At 46.2% G+C, this 23916-nt stretch overlaps 1 protein-coding gene across 1 annotated transcript; it reads right to left on the bottom strand.

The window, feature by feature from the left end:
* Positions 1-324: 324 nt before the first annotated feature.
* On the bottom strand, positions 325-22128 carry LOC106744954 (homeobox protein B-H1). The gene is made up of 3 exons (XM_014620138.1): positions 21521-22128; positions 5855-6186; positions 325-1175 (listed from the first exon to the last, which is right to left on the bottom strand). The coding sequence occupies exons 1-3, from the start codon at positions 22126-22128 to the stop codon at positions 325-327; spliced, it is 1791 nt and encodes a 596-aa protein (XP_014475624.1).
* Positions 22129-23916: the final 1788 nt, after the last annotated feature.

The following is a 23916-nucleotide window of genomic DNA, read 5'->3' as shown; positions in this document are numbered from 1 at the left end:
TCTCGTCATTTGGAGACCGAAAGAAAACTCCACGTTTCTCGCCCGTACTCACATTCATCCGGCCGTCCGCACGTTCGAATCCAGCTCGCTGCCGATCATCGCCGAGGAGAGAGCCGCGCTACCGTCCGGTGACGTCGCGGGATACCGGTCAGAGGATGTCTCGGGACGAGGCCCGTGTCGTGCGTTGCGTCTATCGTCCCGCCGACGTCATTCGTCAACGTCGATCAGCCTGATAACGGCGCGGTCCAGGCGCGTCGTTTTCCCGGCGATGCTCGCAGCAGCGCCCTGCAGCCGCACGCTGCCCTCGTAAGTCGTCGGACGGTGTTATTGCGAGGACGTCCGCGGTGGTTGGCCGTTGGGCGGCGGCGGGGGCGGGGGTGGCGGTTGCGGGTGCACCTGGTGGGACAGGAGACTGTGCGCCTGTACGTGGGCCGCCGGGTGGTGATGGTGGTGTTGATGGTGATGGGAGTAGAAGATGGGCTGCGCCGTGGTGGGCGCGCACGAGGTGCCGACGCCGACGCCCACCCCGACGCCGACTCCGACCGCCGAGTGCGAGAGGGCGGAGGTCGCGACCGACGAGGGGACCGGCGGCGGCGGCACCGGCGCCGCCACCGAGACCGAGGTGACGCCGCCGGCGGACGCGCCGGTGCCCGCCGACGCCTCGTGGTAAAGTATCGGCACCCTGACCAGCCTCTGAGTGGCGTGCGCCATGTTCGCCGCCTCCAGCTCGGCCGCCAGTTGGCGTTTCCACTTGTTCCGTCGATTCTGGAACCAGATCTTCACCTGCGTCTCGGTGAGCCTGAGCGAGGCGGCCAGCCCGGCCCGCTCCGACGACGAGAGGTAGCGCTTCATGTCGAACGTGCTCTCCAGCTGGAACACCTGCGACCTGGAGAACACCGTCCGGGTCTTCTTCTTGCGCTTTATGCTGTTCGACTCGCGGCCGTCCACGCCGACTTGCACGCTGTTCTGACCGCCGTTCCCGTTGCCGTTCCCGCCGCCACCGCCTCCGCTTCCGCTCACCGAGGTGCCGTGGAGACTCGTCGAGGTCGACTCGCCTTCGCCGTCGGCGTCCGCGCAGTCATCCCCGTCGCCCAGCTCGTCGTGCCCCTCGTCGCCGCTCGACGGACTTCTCGTCCGATGCAGCCGGTCGTCCGCGTTATCGTCGTCGAGCTCGTCTGCGCAGAAGGAAGCACACGCGATGTAGCGGTTTCTCCTTCGCGTCGCCGGGACGCTCGTTTCTCGATTAAACGTGTCTCGGGGCGAATGAGGGTCGTCGGTGCGAAAACTTCGTCTCTCAGGGATCCTTTTAAATTTCAGCCGTGCATTGATTGAAATACTATCTACATGTCTGTGAAGTTAGAGATCGACCACTCGGAAATTGAAATATTCGCAACTGGAAGTGACACCGTTTCTACGCGTTCCTTGAGGTTAATGTCCTATTTTTTACTTCTATTTTTAATCTCTTTTAAGCTACATTTAGGATTTTTATGAAAAACTACTGTGATATTAAGTACTAATTATAGGGACATCATACGGAAATTTCACAATTCTCAACTATTTTGTTTTGAAAATATAAACATAAGAAATTTACAATTTAAGTGCTTAATTTTTCAACAATATAATTGATTATCTTGAAAGTGAGGCATTTCTGAGGAAAATGTTCTATGTAAAAGTTATACGGTTTTAAGTGCATCACATAGCAAATGTGACCTTGGATTGTTAGGATCACATGAAAATTATTTTGAAATTTTTCAATGGAAACCCCTATTTTTGATTGTACATTCCTATAGTCGACTTTGAGAACTTTTCAAAACACTATAGTGAAGTTATTTTTCATTAAATACTTTCCGAGTTGTGGGACCTGAAAGTTGCGATACTTGCAGTAACCTATTCTGTAACCTAGAAAACAACAAAAGTAATCACTTAGCCAACTTATCCCTTTAGCCAACTAGCCAACCGGTCCCGCTCTTCTCTATATTCGTCTTAATCACGTTAAAAATTAACATTTATTACTTAGATAGTTAAATAAAGTTATAGGAAAGTATTTTTCCAGTAAAAAATATATTTAATAAATAATAAAAGGCCCCTCAATATCGCCACTGAAAAACCGGCACTTTACTACTCGACCAACTACCTTAATGAACTCGTATGGGGGAGAGGAAGGTTGTGTGGGAATGACAGTTGGGCGATGAATAGATAATGATATTTGTAACATATGAGGAGTACACGCGCCAACGCGCGATTTTTATATTTACTGATATAACCGAATCGTTAATGAGAGGAAGGAATCATGTATTCGCTTGGACGCGCACGCGTTAATCGCTTCTCTTTTAAAACGTGATCCGCCTACGTCAATCAATCCGGCGAGAGCGCGCTTTGAATTTACAAATTCTCTCACACGCGCTCCAATAAATCGCCATTATATATTTCTATCCGTATTGCATATTTAATCAATTAATAGAACGCTAATTAATATTCTATTAATCCATTTGGACATAATTGCTGCGGATTGAATCCCCATGCGCACGCAAATGCATCACCCGATGACGTTATTTGTGACGTATGCATATTTGTATGAAATACCGTTGTACGTCGCGTGTCTCTTTCCATGCCCCGCGATACGCGCCGCGCGGGGCACGATAAAACGCGCAACAATTTGCCTCGCCTCCTCCGCAAATATTTCCTTCCTCGTACTTATTATTTTCACAGAGCGGCGAAATGCGGGATGCGTGTGTTTAATCTTTCCTCCACAAATGATCGTTGTAGCGCCGGCAAAAAGCCGGCTGAAAAATGAAACTAAATACAAACCTTTTTTATACTCGCAATAATTTGATATTTGCGCCTGGAAATATAATTGAGCAAAATTTATTTTTCGAAATATACACGCGTTTCTCAATTTATCCGTCTCGCCGAGAATTAGAATCGCGACCGTTACCACCGCGAGGCGGCCCATCTATCGAGGAATCCGTTTTCTTCGTCATCTCGTACGTTATCCATCGTTTCGTTTATTATTTTAGTGAACTATTTACATCATCCAACCGTCTTACGGCGAAAATTGTTGTTGTTCTCTAGATAACTCCGGATCTCCGCGTCGTGTAGCGATGCAACACCCGATACCAATTATTACCATCGTTATACCGTCAAAGACGGTTTCACAGCGTTGTGATGCGGGGTGCGTCGTCAAGTCGGCCCGGGGTGCGAGCGAGGGGGCGGTCGTGTGTGTGTCCGTAGGTGCGGATAGTAACTACCTAAGTGCTTAGACGAGGTGGCAGCGGCAAAACGATCGGCGGGTAAGGCGATCGACGTTGGTTTGTCGTGGTGGAAGCCGTGGAAGCCTTACGCGCGGTTGTATACGCGAAGGTGTTCACATAGATAGAGGCGCGTCTCTAGCGCGTATGGACGATATATCGGCAGGAGAACGCGTCTATAGGACTCTTTAATCCTTGTTTCTCTCCTACCGTCGTCTTTTTTCGCGATCTATACGCGAACACGGCAGCTCTATTTCTCGAGACACGATGCTCTCGAAATTTCTCGGAGTGAAATCTCACTCGAGAAGTAGCCCTAGCGGAAATTGAACCTCGTGGGTGTCCAGCCACGAGATAGTAAATTTGCGTCTAACGTCGCTACTGGTCAGTAATATAACGCTCACTTTTAATAGTTAGATAATGGCTGGATGATAAGCTGATGGTTAAACAAAGGAAATTACAATTACGAGATAAAAAGACATAGCTACTTGCCGGGTAGTAATGCAACGTTTATTTTTGTTTTACTTTAAGATTTTTATGAAATTATGTTTCAATTTTGATTTGCTGCTTCATTTTTATATGCTAGTGACGGGTATGTAGTAATTAGGTTATAGGGGGGCAGGTGATATTATGGCTTCTTATTTGCATTTTGCACAATAACTTTATTAATAAATCATGTTTTAAAGAGAAAACGATAACATTCGTCAAAATATTGCTCAATCAATTTTAGACTCAAAGTTATGAAATATTTATTATTTAGGAAGTTATTTATAAAAATGTGGCGATACAACATAATGGGTCGAGGAGGAACAGAGGCGATAAATGTGATCTCCCGCTAAAATCAATTAAAAAATTGGTTTTGTCTGAAAAACACGGTGTTTTGTTACAAATTTATGTATTTATTCAAAACAAACTCTCAGAAAGAACAACAATGAATATAACTATGGATTTTTAATGTAGATACTGACTTATTTGTCAGAAGGTAGATATAAACTCAAAAGGACAATTTTTACGAAACAAATAGACTGTCTATTAAACTCAACTTGCATTATTGACTCATTAAATAATTAATTAAATAAGAAAAAGATCATATTAAATCTATTTTTATGGGAGGCCACATTAGCAAAATACTATGCTGTTATTTATCTTTATATAACTCGAAACAGCGGAATAAAATATACTCTTAATTAAATAACAAACAAAACATTAAAGTGCACAGGTGTTCGTGTGATAATACGCCCAAGTTTGAGAAGAATGAGGAAATATATATAATTAAATGCTAAAATATACTTTAAAAACGTTTCGAAATGCTCGAAAATAAAAATGCACTATAACAAATGTCGGCTGTTATGTGTTAGCATATTAGTGCTACTGCGTAACAACAGGCTAATAAACAAATGATTCCGTAAATAATCACTAGAATTTACCACCTAATAGCAGAGAGGTTAGGAGGGGTTATTATACTTACAAGAACTATAATACTATCTTCTCCTCTATATTTTAGAATACACTCTATCATATTTGATATATAATGGCTTGATTATAAATGGATTCTATATTTTAGTGAATAATTAGCCAGTAACGAGCTAATAATGAGCTAGAAAATTTAATCTAACCTGTACTAGTTAGCTATTAGCTTTTGATTTAGGTCAAAAAAAGAGAATTAGCTTCCACAGCTGAAAACTAGCTGTTCATACAATATAAATAAAATTTAGTTAACAGACGTAGTTTTAGCTGTGGGAGCTAATTTTTATGACTATGGTCGTACGTAGAAAAAAGAATTAGCTCCCGCAGCTAAAAACTAAGTCTGTTAACTAAATTTCAGTTGTATCATATATAGAAGTAGTTTTTAACTATGGGAACTAATTCCTTTTCCGGTGTAGTTACATGTCTATACGGGAGAGTGACCGAATTCGAGTGAGACTTTTCACTCATACAGGGCGAATTCTCCGCTCTGAATGGCCGATCGAATATTTTCACTCGAAATTGAAGAGTGAATCTGATTTTTATTCTACAATCACGGGAACCAGTTCACTGTAATCGACTGAAACACCCGCTCATACGGAGTCAAAATCCGCTTCAAGCTTGAATGAAACGTTCGCCCTACCCGATTTCGAGCGGCAATGTTTCCACCGCCGGTTCGAGTGAAAACATTGCCACTTTTCACTCGTTTTGAGTGAGATTCCGCTCCAAGAAATTTCGAGAACGAGTATCACGGGGTCTGTGAACGAGCGGGCATACCGACGCGCGTGGAATTATGTCGTTTCGCATCGCCACCGAGTGCAAGCAAAAATAGTGGAAAAAACACGGACAAAGGGGTTCCGTGCCTCCGACTTCCACTCGATCGAATTCGAAAGGGAAACGCCGCGCGTTACGTTAACATCACTTCATCCGACTCGACGCGGGCCGACGTTCCGAGCCATCACGTTGCGAAACAACGTCAGCGACCGCGGCGGAATTTTCCTCCGACCGGCGTTTTCCCCCGGATTATCCTAAATAAGCCGGTCTCCCGATCTGTTCTGTGTGCGAACGCGGACAGCGGGGGGTGCCGGAGGATATGGAGATAGAGGAGCAGGAGGAGGAGGAGTCGGTGGAGGAATCGAACTCACCTCTCTGCGGGAAAGACGCGGATGCGGGACTAACGCGGCTGAGGGTGCCGACCACGTCGCTCGGCGAGGGATGCTCGAGGGTCTGCAGGCCGTGCGTTGGCCTCCATGGAAACGGCCAGCCGGCGCCGCCGAGTAGGACGCCGCGGATGCCGTCGGCATCGACGATGTCCGCTGATTGGCCGGCGACCTGCACTGCGTTGCTCAGGGCCGACGACGCCGCCGCGGCCAGCCGCGAATGATGCTGATGTTGCTGGTGCTGCTGATGGAGGTGCTGCAACGTCGACGGGTAGAAGAGGCCGCCGATGCCGACCGGGTATCGGCTGGCTATCAATCTGCGGACAAAACACGAGTGACGTTTCAGACTTGATATCGGATCCTCGCTCTCTTAAGTTGTATCGGTGAAAATCTCACCAACTCGGTCAATGTAACCAGTATTCCACCGATAATCAATGAGTATTCGCTCATTTTTAGCGGGAACTCTTCCACTTTGCTCTTTGGCTGATACTTCACTGATTGTGACTGATGAAAGATTCACTGCAAATCGCTGTTACGCCCCGAATCGAAATTTTAAATTCTGCATTAAATCTTCAAGTGGAGAATATGGAAATAAGAATTGCCATTTGTAGCATCAAAGGAGCAGAAGAAGTGTTCCTTTAAAGCGGATTTTCTCCAGAGTCAAAATTATTAGTTTTATATTAAGTCTTCAAGTGGAGAAAACAGCGATAACTTCGCCACTTGTAACACCAAAGAAATATAATAGAAGACTTTTGGACACTTGATGTAAAACTGAATTAGATGTAAACTAAAGCTAACATTTCGACTCGGAGTATCTCGTAGCAGAAATATATGTACATATCGTATATACATTCCATCATGTCGTATTTGGTGTAGTTCGCATAGTAGCAGACTCAAAAGCTGTTTCGAGTTTCCGAGTCCCATCGGGGCAAGCGTGTTTTTCAATTACGATATCAATTAAACATAATTAAAAATATTTCAGGCAAAATCATTGACAATATCTTAAGAGTGGGATTAAGACAATAAAAAAGATAAATAATACCTTTCTCGCTGTCTCTGCAGTTACATTTCTCCGATGGAAACAGTTGTCGCGATTTTTGCAGCGAAATTTTACCAATTTGCAGTGTCATAATTATGATCACTAGTGACTATTGACTGCTTCTCAATAATAATACATTAATCGCACTTTAGAAAACGATTAGTGTATAGTATTCTTATTAGTTGTTTTCCCATCGACTAGTAGGTATTTCTACTTGTCGCATAGGAAAACAACTGATGTTCAACGCATTAGCCGACGCTTTATATACGATTGTACATAAACACAGTTTGACCCGAGTGTATAAAATATACATATTCCATAAGTTTAAGTTCGAATCACCAGTGACTGTTTTTCAATGACAACACACTGATTGTACTTTAGAGAGCGCGGTTATAATCGAATGATGGCCGTCGCGATGGTCGAAAGTCGCGAGCTCTCTACGAATATAATCTCGCGTTTTTGTGCCAATGTAATGTAATTGCGCGAGCATCGATCGCGAACTTTCTCTCTTTCTCTCTCTTTCTCTCTCGCTGAGACTTGAAATGCGTCGCGTTTAATTCGATATGTGCGCGCAATCGCGCCCCGATGTTGTTAAATTAAATTGTATTTAATACGAGAGTGAAAAAGAGAGAGAGAGAGAGAGAGAGAGAGAGAGGAAGAGAAACACGTGTGTTATTAAATGTCAATGGTTGATTGGTGTTGGTCCGCGAACTTCGGGCTCCATCATCATCGTCTCTCGCGGACGATCACGCAAAAAACAAACGACCGGGTGCCACAAGCGCCGGATACATTTTCCAGTTTTGTTTGTGCGAAGAGAGAAAGAGAGAGAGAGAGAGAGAGAGTTACGTACGTTCAGGCCGGGCGGCTCTATAAATTCAGTCGAATAGAACCGGTTCGCGAGCGGCGCGAGTAATTCGAGCATGCGCGATCGTTACGTTTCGGGATAAGTGCCGTCGCTCGTAGCGCGCGGCGACCATTACGACTGGGATTTACTCTCGACCGGCTGAGAGAGTGAAGAAAAGCGAGTATCGCCCCGCCGCCGGGGATATTCGGAAACGGTGTTTGCGCCGCAACAACGGCCGGACGTGTTACGGGTGAAAACGCACGACTGGTTATTAAGAGGAAAAATCCGCTTAGCGTTCGGGAGGAGCACTCGAAGATCGGCCGCGCTGACCGAAGGCGATACCTGCGCTGAGTAGGCCTCCTAGTGGCGGATTTAGAGCTATTAGGCTCTTCAAAATGGTCCAGGGCACCGGGGAGGCTCCGGTCAAATCGACCTAGTTAACGTTGATCGCAGCTGATTTCGATCGCAGACGCAGTTTCCGCCCTTAATTTCCCGAAGGTAGGCGTTCACCGGCGACAACGATCGCGAGATCCGCGACAATGCGACAATGTAACCACGCAGTTCGTCATATTATTTTCCCATACGCGAGGCCCTCGGCCGGTCGGGACACCTTCGGCTCATTTATCGACGGACCCATCGGGGTCTCCCTTGTCCTCCGCTTCTCGCTCGACCGTGTTCGCTCGCCTAACGAGCGCGCTCTTCGATCGCGGCTGAGCACGATTTCGTCGCAGCTGGGCGCGCGAACCTCCGCGAGAACGCCGATTTGCGGCGACGAGTCGAGCAGAAATGTAGGTGGATGAGCGGATAGAGCCGGCCGAGCCGATATCGGCGAACGTGCACGCGGGCCGAGGAGGCTTCGGAAGCCTTAGCAGTTCCCCGGGTTCCTTCCCCGGCAGTCCGTCTGCGACGATCTGATCTCGTTTCGATACGTACTCGCCTCATGCTCATTCGACTTTGGTCGCTACGTGAACATCGCGAGCGCTTCCCGTCGATCTAACGACGACGACGATCGACCTCGCGATAACGGACGGGGCGGACGATTTATACGTTTTGTCGTATTCGAGCAGGTCGCTCGACGCTCAAGCGTGTCGATTCAAGCGGGTATCCGCCGGTTAAACTCGCCTCTTGAATTTATTCGGGGATATCTAACGATCGCTCATTCTTTTCCAAATAGTAACTAAATAAGCTAGTTGACGATTAAATCAATCAAATTACAGTTACGGGGTGAAAAATCATAGCTACTCGCCGGACAATAATGTAATCCTCGCTTCGGGGTTTAAAAAAATTTTTCAAGAATAGTATACCCTCAATTTTTATTCACTGTCTCATTTTTAAATGCTAGTGGCGAGTATATTGTAGCTAGATTATATATTTTAGAATAGACAATGTTATCTCGATCATATTTAATATATAATGTCTAAGCAATGGCTAAGTCACAAAATCGATTTTCAACATTTCAACATTTTATGTGAATAATCAGCCAGTAATGTACTGTCAGGTAGCCAAAATAGCTCGTGCGATTTTTCATAATAGAAATTAAACAACTACAGAAAAAGAGTGCACATCAAGTTAGAGCGCGTCGATTGACTGACGCGTATTTATGCCTTACGATATAGATAAAACATTGAGCTCTGCAAACCATTACAAAATAAAACAAGTCACTGCAGCGAACTCCACCGAAAACTGCAGAGACTTTTTTAGTTACCTGATAGTAATGAGCTTGAAAATTTAATCTAGCCTCTACTAGCTAACTACTGGCTTTTGATTCAGGCCGACTAGATATATTTTTACTCGAGTAATATTTTCTGCATGAATGTACACGTACAGTTCCCTCGTGTCAGTCATAAAGTTTGTTCTTTTTCTCTAAACTCTTTAAACTAGGACTGCATTGAAGTGAACTGGAATTGGTAAGGACAGTACAGAGTTCTGCCAATGTAAGTAAAAATATATAGAGGGAAGTGCGAAGAACGTGCCAGTGCAGTGACCAATATGGCGCATTAAGTTTTATAAATTATGTATCTCATATTTTGAAATTATTTGATTTTTGTGACAAAGAAAAAAAAAATATATATATATATAACGTGTCTGAAACCTTTCTCGGAATCCATGATGTGCAGATAAAACGGATGAAACTGGACAGAAAAGTCATACTGTTTTGTAAAATTCGTAATAGCTAATGAGGACTTAATTAATCTGCATAAGCTAATGATCGAGAAACAGTAGATCGGATTCTATATAAAGAAAAATAACTTATTTTTGGAGTCTCTTCTCTGTCCAGCTTCATTCGTTTTATCTCGACCAATCACACCAATGATCCCGAGGAAGGTTTCAGACATTCTGTATATACGCATTTATTTATTATAAAATATAATTTATCAAATATAAATATTTCGTAACATTTCTGTACCACTGTTACAATAATTTTATTGCTTTAGGTTATGTATTTGTTCGTACATAGCTACCACATTGAACTGCAGTGTTGTACCAGCTCGAGACTTAGGGTAGTGCAATGAACTGATTGCGCTGAATACCGCTGCAAAAGAACCGCTTGTTAAAAAGAACAGTGAATATGACGTCATTTCTGTCAAAGAGAATGTTTCAATATACACTTCTTGAACTAATGTAGGCAATTCAGCTAAAACGAACAAACCTGCGGAGTCAACAATGCTGATTGTTTGCTCTAATATGACTCAGAGTCTCGTCGACGATGTTTTTCGCAGATCGATCGTTTAATACCACGAGGGTGTCGCGTTGAGCGATTTGTTGATGACATCGCAGCAACAATAACAACAATAACAATGTCGACGACGACGACGATGCTGTCGAGTCTGACACGGGACAAGAATTAAGAGAGACCCTCTCCCTAAGAGAATTTCTCGGCGACACGCGATCTTCGCCCGCCACTTTCTCAACCCCCCACCCGATTCTCTCGGCATCGAGACGAAATATCGAGGTCCTCGGGAAGGCTTCTGGCACGAGAAGAGAAAGAGAGAAAGGGAGAGAGAGAAAGACGGCCCGGGGCACACAAATGCCCCGGAAAAGATAAAGGAAATCTGACAACCGCCTGTTTGTAAGCATCGGAGGACCCTTCCTAAGAAGCAGGTATAAACACCAAACACCCGGAGATCTCTCTCGCAGGAAGAGAGAGGGAGAGAAAGAGAGAGAGAGAGAGAGAGAGAGAGAAAGAGAGTGAGATAGATCCTTCACCTTTTACTGCCTAATTCCGCCGGACTTACGTCTTAGACGAGCACTCCAGACCGGCATCCCGGTCGGTTTACGAGTTCTCTCCTCGTAGGTGCTCAAGGACTCTTCAGTGATACCTCCTCTCTAATGGGCCCTCTCGATCTAGGTCATCGAACATGCACTTGACTCCGCGCGACCGTCTCTCAATTTTATTTCTTTCCTCTCGTCTCCCTGGTGTATCAGCGTTCGTAATCACGCGTTCGCGCTTAATTCCCCGGCGCCGGTGGGGCGCGATTTCTCGACCGTCTCTCTCGTCGACCTTGTGACGTCGATGTATTTTTAAACCGACTTCCGAACGATTTTCTTATCGTCTACAAAATTAGGCCAAAATCCTGGAGAGATTTCCGGAACGATCGTTGGCACTTACTTTATTAATTTATCCGCGCTCTCCCTCGGCAACAAGAAGCGCGCGCGAGGGGCACGCGCGAGTTTTAGCCCTCATCGGATACGTCCGTTAAACTCTTTCCCTCCGCGTCTTCAATAACGCGTTGCGCACCGCTTGCGTATTGATTATTATTCTACCTCGTGCGCTCTCACACAGCGAATAAGTGCTATTCTCAAATATAAACTCTTTATGCCGTTAACGATCGCCCCGTAACACGATACGTTTCGTCGTGTATCGTTACACCGAGGGTAGTTAGGAGCGTAGCGAAGAAAGAGAAGTCGATTGCGTTCGCTAGCGAAAGTGCGCCCAAAGCGGTTTGCGATCCGCATGCTCAACATGCGATCATCACGCTGCGCTTGGGAGAAAGGGAAAAAGAATGGAAACAGCGCGGAAACAACGGAAAATAAATTAATGCGATATCAACGCGGAGGAATGAGAACACGAGAGAGAGAGAGAGAGATGAGAGTGAATCTTGAAATTATATTTCTCGGGGAATTTTCTTATTTTCTTCTTCCATTTTCTCGAAGATGTTAAATAGGGCTAGGATCATTTGACATATTTGAAGCTTCAAACTTTAATATATTCGTTTGACGACGAACTTGGAATAATTTGAGTTCGAAGACTCGAAATACCGAAGCTGCTAATAGAACTAATTTTGGAGAGTACAACAAAGTGCTGTGCGTATCAACTTAACCTTCTAACGGCAAGGTGGATTTTCAACATATCCAAGAAAGTGGGGTTGGATCCGACCCTATTTTATCTTTTGCTCCTTTTTCATGTAATTAATATACAAAATATATAAAAGAAGTAAATAATAATAACATGAAGCGTCCCTTAAAAAGAGAAACAGCGCGTAAAATAAAGGAGCTGTGGGATCGCATCCGACCCCAACTTTACCGTTAGAAAGTTAAGTATCTTTAGTTTAATTCTGAGATTTCTGCTTGTCTATATTAGAACAAAATGAATGAAAGAAAGTGCAATTAATAAACAACAAATCTCGTTAACTTGATTTTTAAATAAATGCAAATTTCGCTATGATATGTAACGGCATAACACAATGCAAGGAAGAATTATATTCTTTAGCGCAATAAATACTATTTAAAGAAACTTTTCACATGGAAGAATTCAGTAATCGAACATACATACTGTCCGGTTCTTAAAATCTCGAATTCAAACATTCGAATATTCGAAATTTTATTATTCGAATATAATGCGTCGATAGTTGAGAAATTCGAAGTTTCGAAGAGCCGAAGCTTCGAATATAATTTCTGATCCTAACGTTAAGTCAGGAAGAGCCTTTCCTTCCGTGTGTTCCCTTGATCTTCAATCCAATTAATTTCTCGTCCACGTGCGGTCTCGCTCGCATGTCGTTCGTCGCGTGAAGCACGACGAGATCTATCGTTACACAGTGGCTTATGAAGCGTCGTCGGGATGACTCAACAATGATTTATTGGCTTTCAAAGCGTTCGAGTAAATCCGCTGGTGGGCTTCGTATTGTGTTACGGGCTCGCGATAGACGAAACAGAGAATTTATTTTCGCGCCTACGGCCGAAATCATTTCGCCCTGACGCGGAGAATTTAAGAAACCGTGTAGTTTGGTATTTTCTGCTAAAACGGCTGAATTTGCAAAAGTCTCTCGCAACTATGGATGCGACGTTACGTGAGGATACCGCGATTCTTCGCGTTAGTTGCGCGTCCGCGCGCAATTTTTTGTAACGGTGTTAGTCACAAGATCGCTTCGTAGACGAAGCAACGGCGAATGAAGCGAAGGGGATTGTATCTCGCCGCAATTACGATCCGCGGTCCATATACGACCACCGCCGTCGCTCTCATCCCACATTTGTTCCCGACGTCGAAACATCCATATCGCTCGCGAATAGGCGATCATACACAATAGGCTTTATCGTGTCTTCCTTTGAAACTTGTAGCACGATCCCACCCTAATTAACGAATCATTCATCAGCGCTGTAATTAACGAGGCAGTCTCTGTCGCGGATTATCAGACGGATCCTTTCGCTCGCGGTCGTAGCGCGCCCGCGGTAACATTTTTGAATATAAGCTCCCGCAAAATCGAACGAGCCGAGCGACGAGCAAAAAATATTTTCGCGATTCCCCCGTCTATTCCGCAAGTATCGGTGCGCGCTTTCGTTGCGAATCGCGCGTGCAAGTCGGGGAAAACGAAATTTAGGGCACGTATAACAAGTGCATTAATCTTTCAGACGAATACTATTATTGCTATTATTATTATTATTATTATTTATCAGGTAGACGGGAAAGTAATATTCCCTTTGGAATAAAGGTACATAATTATATAATTAGCTGCACTTGCTTGCGCCACATAAGAAGAAAAAAATAAAATGAAACATAAAAATAAGAAAGATATTATAGCTTCCCTTAATATCTCCGTTATTAAGTGACGAATTCTAACGATTACTCGTGGAATCATTTGTTCACCATTACGTAGTCCACCATTACGCAGTAACGCTAATATGCTAACACACAATAGGCGGCATTTGCTATAACAAATTTTTATTTCTGAACATTTCGAAACGTTTTCAAGGCACATTTCAGCATTTAATTACACACATGCTTCCTCATTGTTCTTAAACTTGAGTGTATTATCACACGAATATATGTATATTTGAGTGTTTTGTTTGTTATTTAACATTTTATTCCGCTGTACATATTTTGAGTCATGCGAAGTTAAACAATAGTATGGCATTTTGCTAATCTGCCCGCCTCCCCGCTAAAATAAATTTAACACGGCCTCTTTTTCAAAGTTTCCATGTCGAAATAGTTATTCGATAAGTTAATAATTGAAGTTAATAATTGAATAATAATTGAAGTTAAGTTTGAAAATACTTTACTCGTTTTATAGAAATTGTACTTTTGTACCTGCCTTTTGACAAGTCAGTATTTACATTAAAAATTCTTGGCTATATTCATTGTTGATCTTTTTAAAAGTATGTATTGAATAAACATACATTTAATAAAATATTGTTTTTTTCAACAGAAACAAATTTTTAAATCTATTTTAATGGAATGGCCACATTATCACCTCTGTTTCTCTTCGAACCTATTAAGCAGTGTCGCTATATTTTTATAAATAACGTCCTAAATAATAAATATTTCGTAACTCTGAAAATAGATTGAACAACACTTTGACGAATGTAATCGTTAAGTTTCAATTTAAAATATTGATTATTAACAATTGTGCAAAATGTAAACGAGGGAGGACACAATACTCCCTCCTCCTCTAATAACTGAATGAAAAATATTCAAAATAAAAATTACAGACAATTTCAAGATAAGAGTCTAATAAGTCTAGCTCTGAAAACATGAGATATATTAAAGAAATATTAATAGACATCACGTTGGCCAACATGTTAAAACGATTGCGCTAATTTCCCATACAATGCGATGTCAGGAGATTCTAATGGCGGACATCTGCTTTAATTCTTACTCGGAACACTTAACCCGATAGGTTCTAATAAATTATATATATATAATAATATATAAAATATATGTATAAAAATTCCCCTTCTTTCTCTTCCTAATTTTCTCCGCCGGAAACAAATCTCGATATTAGTGACAGTCTCTTCAACCGATTTCCACCAACCAATTGAAGGCGCAACCCTGACTGTAATGAGATACGCGACGATTCGGTACACCGCGTATATATGTGTCAAGCAGCAAAGAGAAACGTTTCTCAGGTCGCACCTTAAGTCGGCTCTTGCCGTGGCAGGAGGTGGGGGAGGAGGAGGTTCTCGGATGCGATTGTTACGATTTCATAAAGCGCGCATACATACCGGGGCCGTATCTCACGCGCGTAAATCCCCGAGCGCGTGCGTACTTATTCCTGCGGAGAAATATTATTATTTGATCAAGTTAAGTAAGGATGGGGTTGCGCTGTTGAGAAAGAGAGGGAGGGAGGGATGGAGAAAGATAGATATATATATATAGAGAAAGAGAGAGAGAGAGAGAGATCGCGTGGCGCGAACTCCTCTCCTCGACCTTGGGCGAGCGAGAGGAGAGAATCTCAGACCGGCGTAGAGCGGCGATTTAATAATAAATCCGGCCGTAGAACTTGCGCGCTTCCTCCCGGAAGACGTAAGGGCTGCCGCTCGGCTAAATGGGCCGCGGGATAGGTGCCCGTTTCTCCGGGGAATCTTAGGCTCCTTAACCTTGGACTATACCGTGCGGCGTTTCATCCGCATCCATTATGCACTCTGCGCCTAATTGATTTTTTACATCCCAAAAGCCCTCTCTCTCTCTCTGTCTCTCTCTTGCCTCCTCTCTCCGGCCGAATCTCGTTTTCTCTTGCTTTTCCAGGCGCCACGACACGGTGGGGCCCTATCGGTATCCGACGCGCGTGTTTCGGCCGTGCGACAGAAATTATAGCGAATTTCGCTGGCAGTTTCGCTCGTAACGTTAATTAGCGTGCTTGCGGAATTACGTTCGGGACACACGTGCGTGTGTGCGGGTGTCTGTATGCGCGCGCGCGTGGTGTGGGCGCACGATCATCGCGTAATTCTACGCCGCCGCGCGCATTTTTGTCGAATTGTATTTAAACGCGCAAATGGATCTGAATAGAATATATGCGATTTTGTAATTTTACGTATCGCCGGCGCAGCAGTTATTACGAGCGAGACATGCCTCCTTCTCTCGCTCCCCGTTCCCACTCTCTCTCTCTCTCTCTCTTTCTCTCTCTCTCTTTTTCTCTTTGTGACGCGCGATGAATTATACGAAAATCCGTGTATCGTTACATGCGTTTAATGTTAAGTTGCAGTCGCGCGCGTTTCGCGTCCCAGCGTCTTCTTTCGCGCGGAAGGAGGAGGGTAATTTCGCAGACGGTTGCATTACACGTGGTTGCGCGGATTTTTAAAAACGAAAAACCGCGAAACTAGCGCAGCTCGAATTCACTTTCGGCTAGAATTAATGCCCAGATATTTTCGTAGATCTGATGCAAGTCAAGGAAAAGAAGACGTCCCTGCGAATCTACATTGGTAGAAAATTATAGTTATTTTCGGCGCCCAACGTATACTGAGAAACCCATTTAGTTGACTCAAACAAAATGCTTGTTTGGATGTGGGCAAACAAATGTTTCGATTGTGAGAGCAAAAATTTAGTGACCTAATAATAACGCTGTGGTTACTATAATATCAGTGCACGGGAAAAACAAATTAGTCTTGAATCAATGATGGTTATTTTCACACATAAGTAAGAATATTATAATCTTTTTAGGAAATTTTTAGTCTCGATTCCATTGAATTCGTATTGATGCAAGTGTTACTTGCACTCGATTCAAGACTAAAAATCTAAGAATATTATAATATTCTTGCTTATACGTAAGAATATCTGTCGTTGAATAAATTATAAGAATATCTGCCGTTGATTATTTCTTTTCTGTGTAATAATAACTTCACACATATGTATCGCTGCTACGATAAATTATATTTCGCGCCGAAAAGATAATTTTCTATCAATATACCGATCATTCACGCGCACTTAGAGCGCACGGGCACGGGATCTCTCTGATTGCAAGGGTGATGTTTGTAATCTCGTGGACGTCGAAATCTCGTTTTCTCAGCAAAACCGAGGTTTTCGCGAGGCGTTCGCGCGCGCTTTGTCGCGTAAAACGGAAAATCCGTTTATATATCGAAGCTCATCATTTATCGGCGCGATTTTTCCCGTCGAGACCGAAATGTGCACAGCCGACGGCGCATACGAGTGGAACTTAATCAAATGGTAAACGGCTGGAAAACAAGCAATCGTGACCGTCGCGCCGTTAGGCAGTCGAGCACGCCGGGGGCAGTGCTGAAAGAGCTAGAAAGAGACAGACAGAGAGAGAGAGAGAGAGAGAGAGAGAGAAAGCGTGGGCGCCGGCGGCGAGAGCGAGGGGGCAGACGGAGCATCAATCGGGAAGGGGTGTAAATCTGATAAAATCATCTCGAACCCTCCGGTCTTTCTGTCCCTTTGCGGCGCGTGGTGCCCGTGCTCGGGTTCCTCGTAGATATATCCGATACCAGCGGGGGTACCTCCTAAGTAACGTAAGTAATGTAAGAGGGTGGTTGTTGCTACGGTTGTTATTAAATGAGACAGCCTAATAGGCCCATTACGGGGTCCCCTCGCTGCCGTCCATTCCCACATAATATAATCCTCACCGCACGCGCTCGCTCGTTGTCGTTCTGCCGGCCGTTACCGCCCTTTACCGTTTCGCCACCCCCAATATGTCGCGTATCTTGATCCGGGCGCGCTCACGCCTACGAAAATTCTCGCTCGCCGCGAGAAACTGTCCCCGGGACGCGTCCCTTTTCACTCGACGCATAATCCAGGTCGACGTGTGCGGATATCAGTGTTGCGATATACGCGTGTCCCGGATCAAGAGAGAAAGAAACCGCGGACTCGCGCGTTCGGGAATCAAGCCGGCGAGAAATCGAGCCGAGGGAAGAAGGTCATGGGAGAAATTCTGTATAAAAAAATAAATAAAACAGTTCGGATAAATATGTGTCCTCGAACGCTCAGTTTCTGAGATTATAGCTGCCGCGATATCAGTTTAGGAAAGGAGGTTTTGATTTAAGAAATAACGACATTATCTGGAATTAACCGAGGATGAAGATCCTTTAATTGAAACTATAAGAATCTAAGTACGAGTGTACTCTAGGGGGTTCTTAATATTAATATTATTTGCGGGAAGATATCTGTTAGTCGTTACATTAAACGTTCGTTCAACTTCTCGTTCGGCGAGGAATCTGCCTTACATGCTAAACTGATCTTTTCTGTCCCAGAGTAACAATTATTTTACCTGTTCCCAGGTAACCCGTTTTAAAGTGACTTATATTTGACAAATATGTTTTATTCATTAAATCGCAAATAAGTAACTAGACACGTATTGTAATAAAATGTTCGTTTTCCTCATCAATGCATAATTGACTGTGGAATAAAGGATACGTTTTTTTATTTCACTCACAAACGGTAATAATATAACAACGTAACAATGATTCTGCGGTTAATATTCATGAATATCAAAATTGATAGACATTATCTTCAAAGACAGGTAAGAAAAATGTTTCATCAATATTCTTAACCCGCTTATCGCGGCACATTTTCTTTCGTCGTTGTCATCTTCTGAAGACTATCTTAGAAACCAAGCCTCAGCGGCCATATGTTTACTAAAACTGTTTTATTTATTTTTCAACATAGAATGCGTCCTGTAAGTTCGTCGGCGGAGTTCAGATATTTTGTACATCAGTCTGTACATTTTCTCTCTCCGTTGCGGAATTGTATCGACGATCTTTTTACGACAATCTCTATCCCACCTCCCGAGAAGATTTCGAAATGACCGAAGCGGGGGTACGGAATGACAGTTTTCTCGACTCTCATTAACCGGGCGCTGAATGAATATTAACGCGCGCGCTCATAATTCAGTTAGCGATCTACAACGCTAATGCGAAACGCGATGCGCACGTGTGTGTGCGTGTGTGTGCGTTCGTACACGCGCGCGTGTAAAATTATGCAAACAACAACGGCGAAGTGCGGACGCGGATATTAATCCGTCGCGATGGCGACGTGTTTTCCCATCTCTCGGGTGTCAAAGTTTCGCGAACGCGGATACTTTTATCGCGGAGGCGCGCGCGCGCTCACGCGCCCGCCGCCTCTAATTGCCGAGAGGGCGCGGTCTTAATTTATTCAACAATTCCGCCAATTACGAGAGCGGCGAATATGAATAACGACGATGTTCCGAATTAATTAATCATTAGTAAGTATTAGCAACTCCATTTACCGACACTTTTGCATTAATATTAAATGGCCGCGCGGCACTGAATTAGCCGTTAAACGATGGCGTTTAAATGTTTGAATTATACAGAAATAGAGAGAGAGAGAGAGAGAGGAGGAAAGAGTGCATGTCGCCCTTTTCTCTCTTTTTATTCTTCGCTAACGTATTATTTTTTCCTTTGTTTTTTGAGAAAGAGGCTTCTCGCGAACCGCTTATTATAAATAAAAACCAACAACGGCGCGGGTTTTGCGTATTCCGCTCGGATGACTGAAATATCGTCCTACGCAGTGAAATGAATGGCGATCGCCGATCAGTACAAGGTTCGGATTTCGGCCAGTTATTTCGACGCCATCAACCAATAAAATCGAAGGTCACATCGCCGCATCAACCGGAGTTTAATATAACGGTATTGTGCAACATACGTTGTACGCGCGAATAAACGATGCGCGCAATACACGTGTTTGCGACCAAGTGCTCTCTCTCTCTCTCTCTCTTATTTTCTTTCTCTTTCATTCTCTTGGGTGCTATTAGTGAAAAGTTTCATTACAAAATCACTATCGTCGCTTCGCTGCTACGTTTACGAAGGATCATTTGTTGGAAATGAAACACATCGCAAAGAGTGACGGAAAGCTCCTATCGCTAATCGTGTTTTTAAGACTGAATTTAGAAATTATACGGCTTCACTTTCGCGGTTTCCTCGTCGAGAGAGGCTGTCTAGCGCGATTATGTCACCACGCATGCATGGAGTGTCTCGCAAATTGTGGCTTTTCTCCGAGCTTTCGAAGACATTTCGAAGTTTCAAAGAGAGAACAGCGAGCAGATTATTTTCTATGCGGTAGTTTTCAAGACGTCAATTACTTTCTGATTCCAATTGATTGAAAACCACAGACGATCGTAGGGTCTGTAGATAAGGAGGGTTCGCTCCCGGATTTGCTTGAAGTATATTTGGTTTCGGCGGAATTTCAACCGCAGACGCGATATCAAATTTGCGCAGTTTCGAAGATCAAAGCCGAATGTCGCCGACGCGCAATATTGCCAGCGTTCGTTTAATCTCATTGCCGCAGTAACGAGTCGAGTTTCCCGGAGATGTTTTTCGCGCGGACGGTTACATAAAGAAGCGGTGAATATGGCGACACTTTAATCGAACATATCGATTGAATGACGAAACCTCAGCGACTAAGAGCCTCTTCGTACAAGCTACTTTTGCGATTGTGGCGCTTCATCGTCCGAGAGCTTTCGTCTATTTGCCTCTACGGCTTTGTCTCCGCGAATCTGCAGACGCAATGTCACAGCAATCCGTCGCCGATATCGCGGAGATCCAGCCGATTCGAGTTCGGTCGATATACTGAGAGAGATTATAGTTATTTTCGGTCTAAATCATATCCTTTCTACGGAGAAAAATTGTTCGCTGATATAGCAAATTGTTTGTTATTTTAGTGACGAGAAAATTTCTTTGGACAGCAAAAAGACGCGTTAAGATTATTAATTGCTATTTATGCCGGGCAAAATTTTATCATTGACGCAACGACGTTTCGCTAAGCAAAATTATTTTTTCCATATAACAAATCTTTTCGCTGTCACTATGGTAACAATTCGCTGTGCTGGCGAAAATGTTTCCCCCGTGTGGTTTTGACCGCAAAAATAGTAGTACGAAGAAAAATAATTTTGCCGTTGCAGCGAAACCATCGTTGCTACCGCGTATTCGTTGCGACAGCGATAAAATTTAGTTGACATGGCCGAATTAGCGAATTATTCGTAATTAGAGCGGTAACAGTTTTGTTACCGAGACGGAGGGAATGTTTTGCCGGGTAAATTTATCTTTAGGACAAATTAATTTGCTGTCAGGACAAAATAGTGTTTTACATTGCTCGCGTTCGGCGGAAGAAGCAGCTTAGCAAGTGCTTCGTGATTATTGCTTCTGACTACATCTTCCTGGATCTAAAGGAATACTCCAATCATAGATAGCAACGATAAAGCGCTTACTGAATTGTTTTCTCTACCGAACGCGAGCGTTTACTAATTCGTACGGCGAAATAATTTATAGATTCGGCAAAATAATCCAGCGAATGGCAATTAATACCGCTAACAGATCGTTTCGCTGTCCACACCGACGGATTCCGCTGCGCACAAAATTCGCTGTGCCAGCGAACTATTTTCCCCCGTGCGGCGTGCAAGGTGATCACTGACACTGCGGCAACACTTACTAGAGAAACGGTAATCTTGAAATAATTCTTTCACCACGACGATCGCAGTTACAAGTAGCGAATATTGATCTCTCGGTGGGCGATCGTTTACCGTCGGTCCCCGAGCGGAATTCGCGAGCACCGAGCGACGGGGAGCGGAGGGTCCAAGGACACACGTACCTCGACAGCATGGCGAGATCCGCCGACGCCTGGTGGCCCAGCAGAGGATTGGCAGAGGCGTCGCCGGGCGGCGAGAAAGTCGCGGCCGGACTGGTAGCACTGGTAGCACACCCGATCCCGATACCCGCGGAATTCGCTCTGGGCTCCAGTCCGGTAACGTGGCCGCCGGCGGTGGGCAGGCCGCGTTGCCCGCCGGACAACCTCAGGGACGTGGGGGAGGACGAGACTCTGCCGCCGGGGCTGCCGCAGGACGGCAGGATCCTCTGCGACGGCTGGGAGTTCGCCGGCGGCAACGGCGACGTCCTGTCGACGTCCGACGACTGCCTCTCGCCGGACACGGTGGACGTGGAGTCCACCGGCGGCGACTCCGGCCTGCCGAGGATGCTGGAGATGCTGAAGGACGTGTACTGAGGGTTGCAGGCGGGCCTCAGCGCCGGCTTGCCGACGTCGAAGCTGAACGGATGGTGGTGGTTGCTCAGGCCGCAGCCGGACTTGCCGTTCTTCTCCTGCAGCAACAGCTCCGCCGGCGTGGAGCTGCTCCTGGAGCCCTCCAGCTCCAGGTCCTCCTCCGATACCACCGACACCTCGATCTCCGTCTCGCCGGACATGCCGCGGAGCCGCTCGACCTCCTGCTTCCGCGGCGCTTCCGCTAGTCCAGCTAGCCGACTCTCCCCGCGAAGAAGCCGCGCCGGCTGCCGTTCCTCCTCGTAGCCGCGCGTCGTAGCAGCGCGTTACCCCGCAGCTGATTCTCGGCAGCCAGCTCTCTCTCTCTTGACTTCCCTCTCTCTCTCTCTCTTTCTCGCTGACACACGGCACACCCCGTCGGCACCGATCGCCGACGGAGTTAAGCGGAACCCGTCGGCTCGCGCGACGCGACCTCGCGACCTCGGCGGCGGTCCTCCTCCTCGCACGATCGCATAGCAGGAGCGACGCAGGGTACGTCTGAGACCGCGGGGCTGGCCGATTAGTGCGGTGGACGCGTCACCAGGACGTCGTCCTGCGTGGATCGGATCGCTCGATCGCGCGACATTCGTAAGCGATACCCCGGACGACAGGATGATAGGAGACGAGACACTTGGAGGGCCCACCCTTCGCGGAGTCTCCCCCTTCCGCCACCTATCACACCCCCTCTCTCTGTCTTCACCTCTCCCCCCCTCTCTCTCTGTCTCTCCGCTTCTCGTTCTCTTTCTTCACCTATCCGCCCCTCAGAAGCTCTCCACTCGAAGAGAGCCTCTCCCGTGTGCCTCCCCCCTCTCTCTCTTTTCTTCTCTTTATCTTTCTCTCCAGCCGTGAAGCGTTCTCGCGCTATGCCGCTCGCACTTTCCTCGAGTCACTGCCACTGATCGCCGAGCACTGGTCACAAGGCAAGCAACGGGGTTGCCGTCGTCATCGCGACGGAGTTACCGCGTCGTTCTCCCGGCGGCCCGTTGACGACCGGTAGAGCCCGCGAAGAGGCCCGCGATTTGAACGTGCGGTACTGCGAACTCCGGCGGACTTCCGGACAGATGGCTCTCGCATGTAAGAAGGACGAAACACGCGATCTCGCGGTCCGAAGGGCGCCCGACGCGCTCGCGTCGCGTCGGAATTTCGACTCGCGCGCGTCGCCCAGAGCGTCGGCGCGCAGCCAGACCGTCCGTCCGTCCGTGCGTGCGTGCGTGCGTCAGAAGGAGAGCAGCACACCCTCGTGCCGCGGTGCGAGTGACGAGAGCCGCGCGCGCGGACGGGCCACTGTACTCGCACTACTAAGGGTAGGAAAACGCCGGAGAAACCGCAGGTCACACGGACGAGGCTCGCCCGCACACACTCTCGCTCGCGCGCCTCGTACGGCGAGAGGGTAGGTAGGCAGATAGACGAGGAGGAGGGAGAAGGCCGACGTCGGCGGGGCGGTGGAAGTAAGACAGAGAGAGCGCTTCGGAGTCACGCTTCGAGAGTCACGGGGTAGTTATTGCGCGATAGCTGGAGACTGCGAAGAGGCGAGGGGGAAGGGGCCCGAGGAGGCTCTCTCTCCCTCTCTCGGCGGCACGGGGCGAACGGATAAATTAGAGGGTGTCAGAGGGAGACGGAAGGGCGAACCCCCAGGTCGGGGGTAGATGAGGAAGAGGGGAAACGAGCGCGCGGAGGACGGCTAAGCTGCAAGTTGCCAGAAGGGGTGTCGGTCGGTGCGGTCGGGGTAGGTAGGTGGCGGGGCGGGGCTACGGATCGCCAGGGGTTGGCTCTCCGGACTTCTCATAGGACGGAGTCGCGATCGATGACTCGCGCCGCACACGACTACCCGTCGGGGTAACCCTCGCCGCGGACCAATCGCGTCGGTCGCGCCGTCCTTAACTCGAAAGATACTCGCCCTCGACGTTCCCGCGGAACGCGCCGCGGCGGGCGGACGGGGTGGCCGACGATCG

This window comes from Dinoponera quadriceps, unplaced genomic scaffold (assembly GCF_001313825.1).
Source record: "Dinoponera quadriceps isolate SergipeBrazil2010 unplaced genomic scaffold, ASM131382v1 scaffold717, whole genome shotgun sequence".
Lineage (NCBI taxonomy): Eukaryota > Metazoa > Arthropoda > Insecta > Hymenoptera > Formicidae > Dinoponera > Dinoponera quadriceps.
This window is presented reverse-complemented; position numbering and strand designations above follow the sequence as displayed.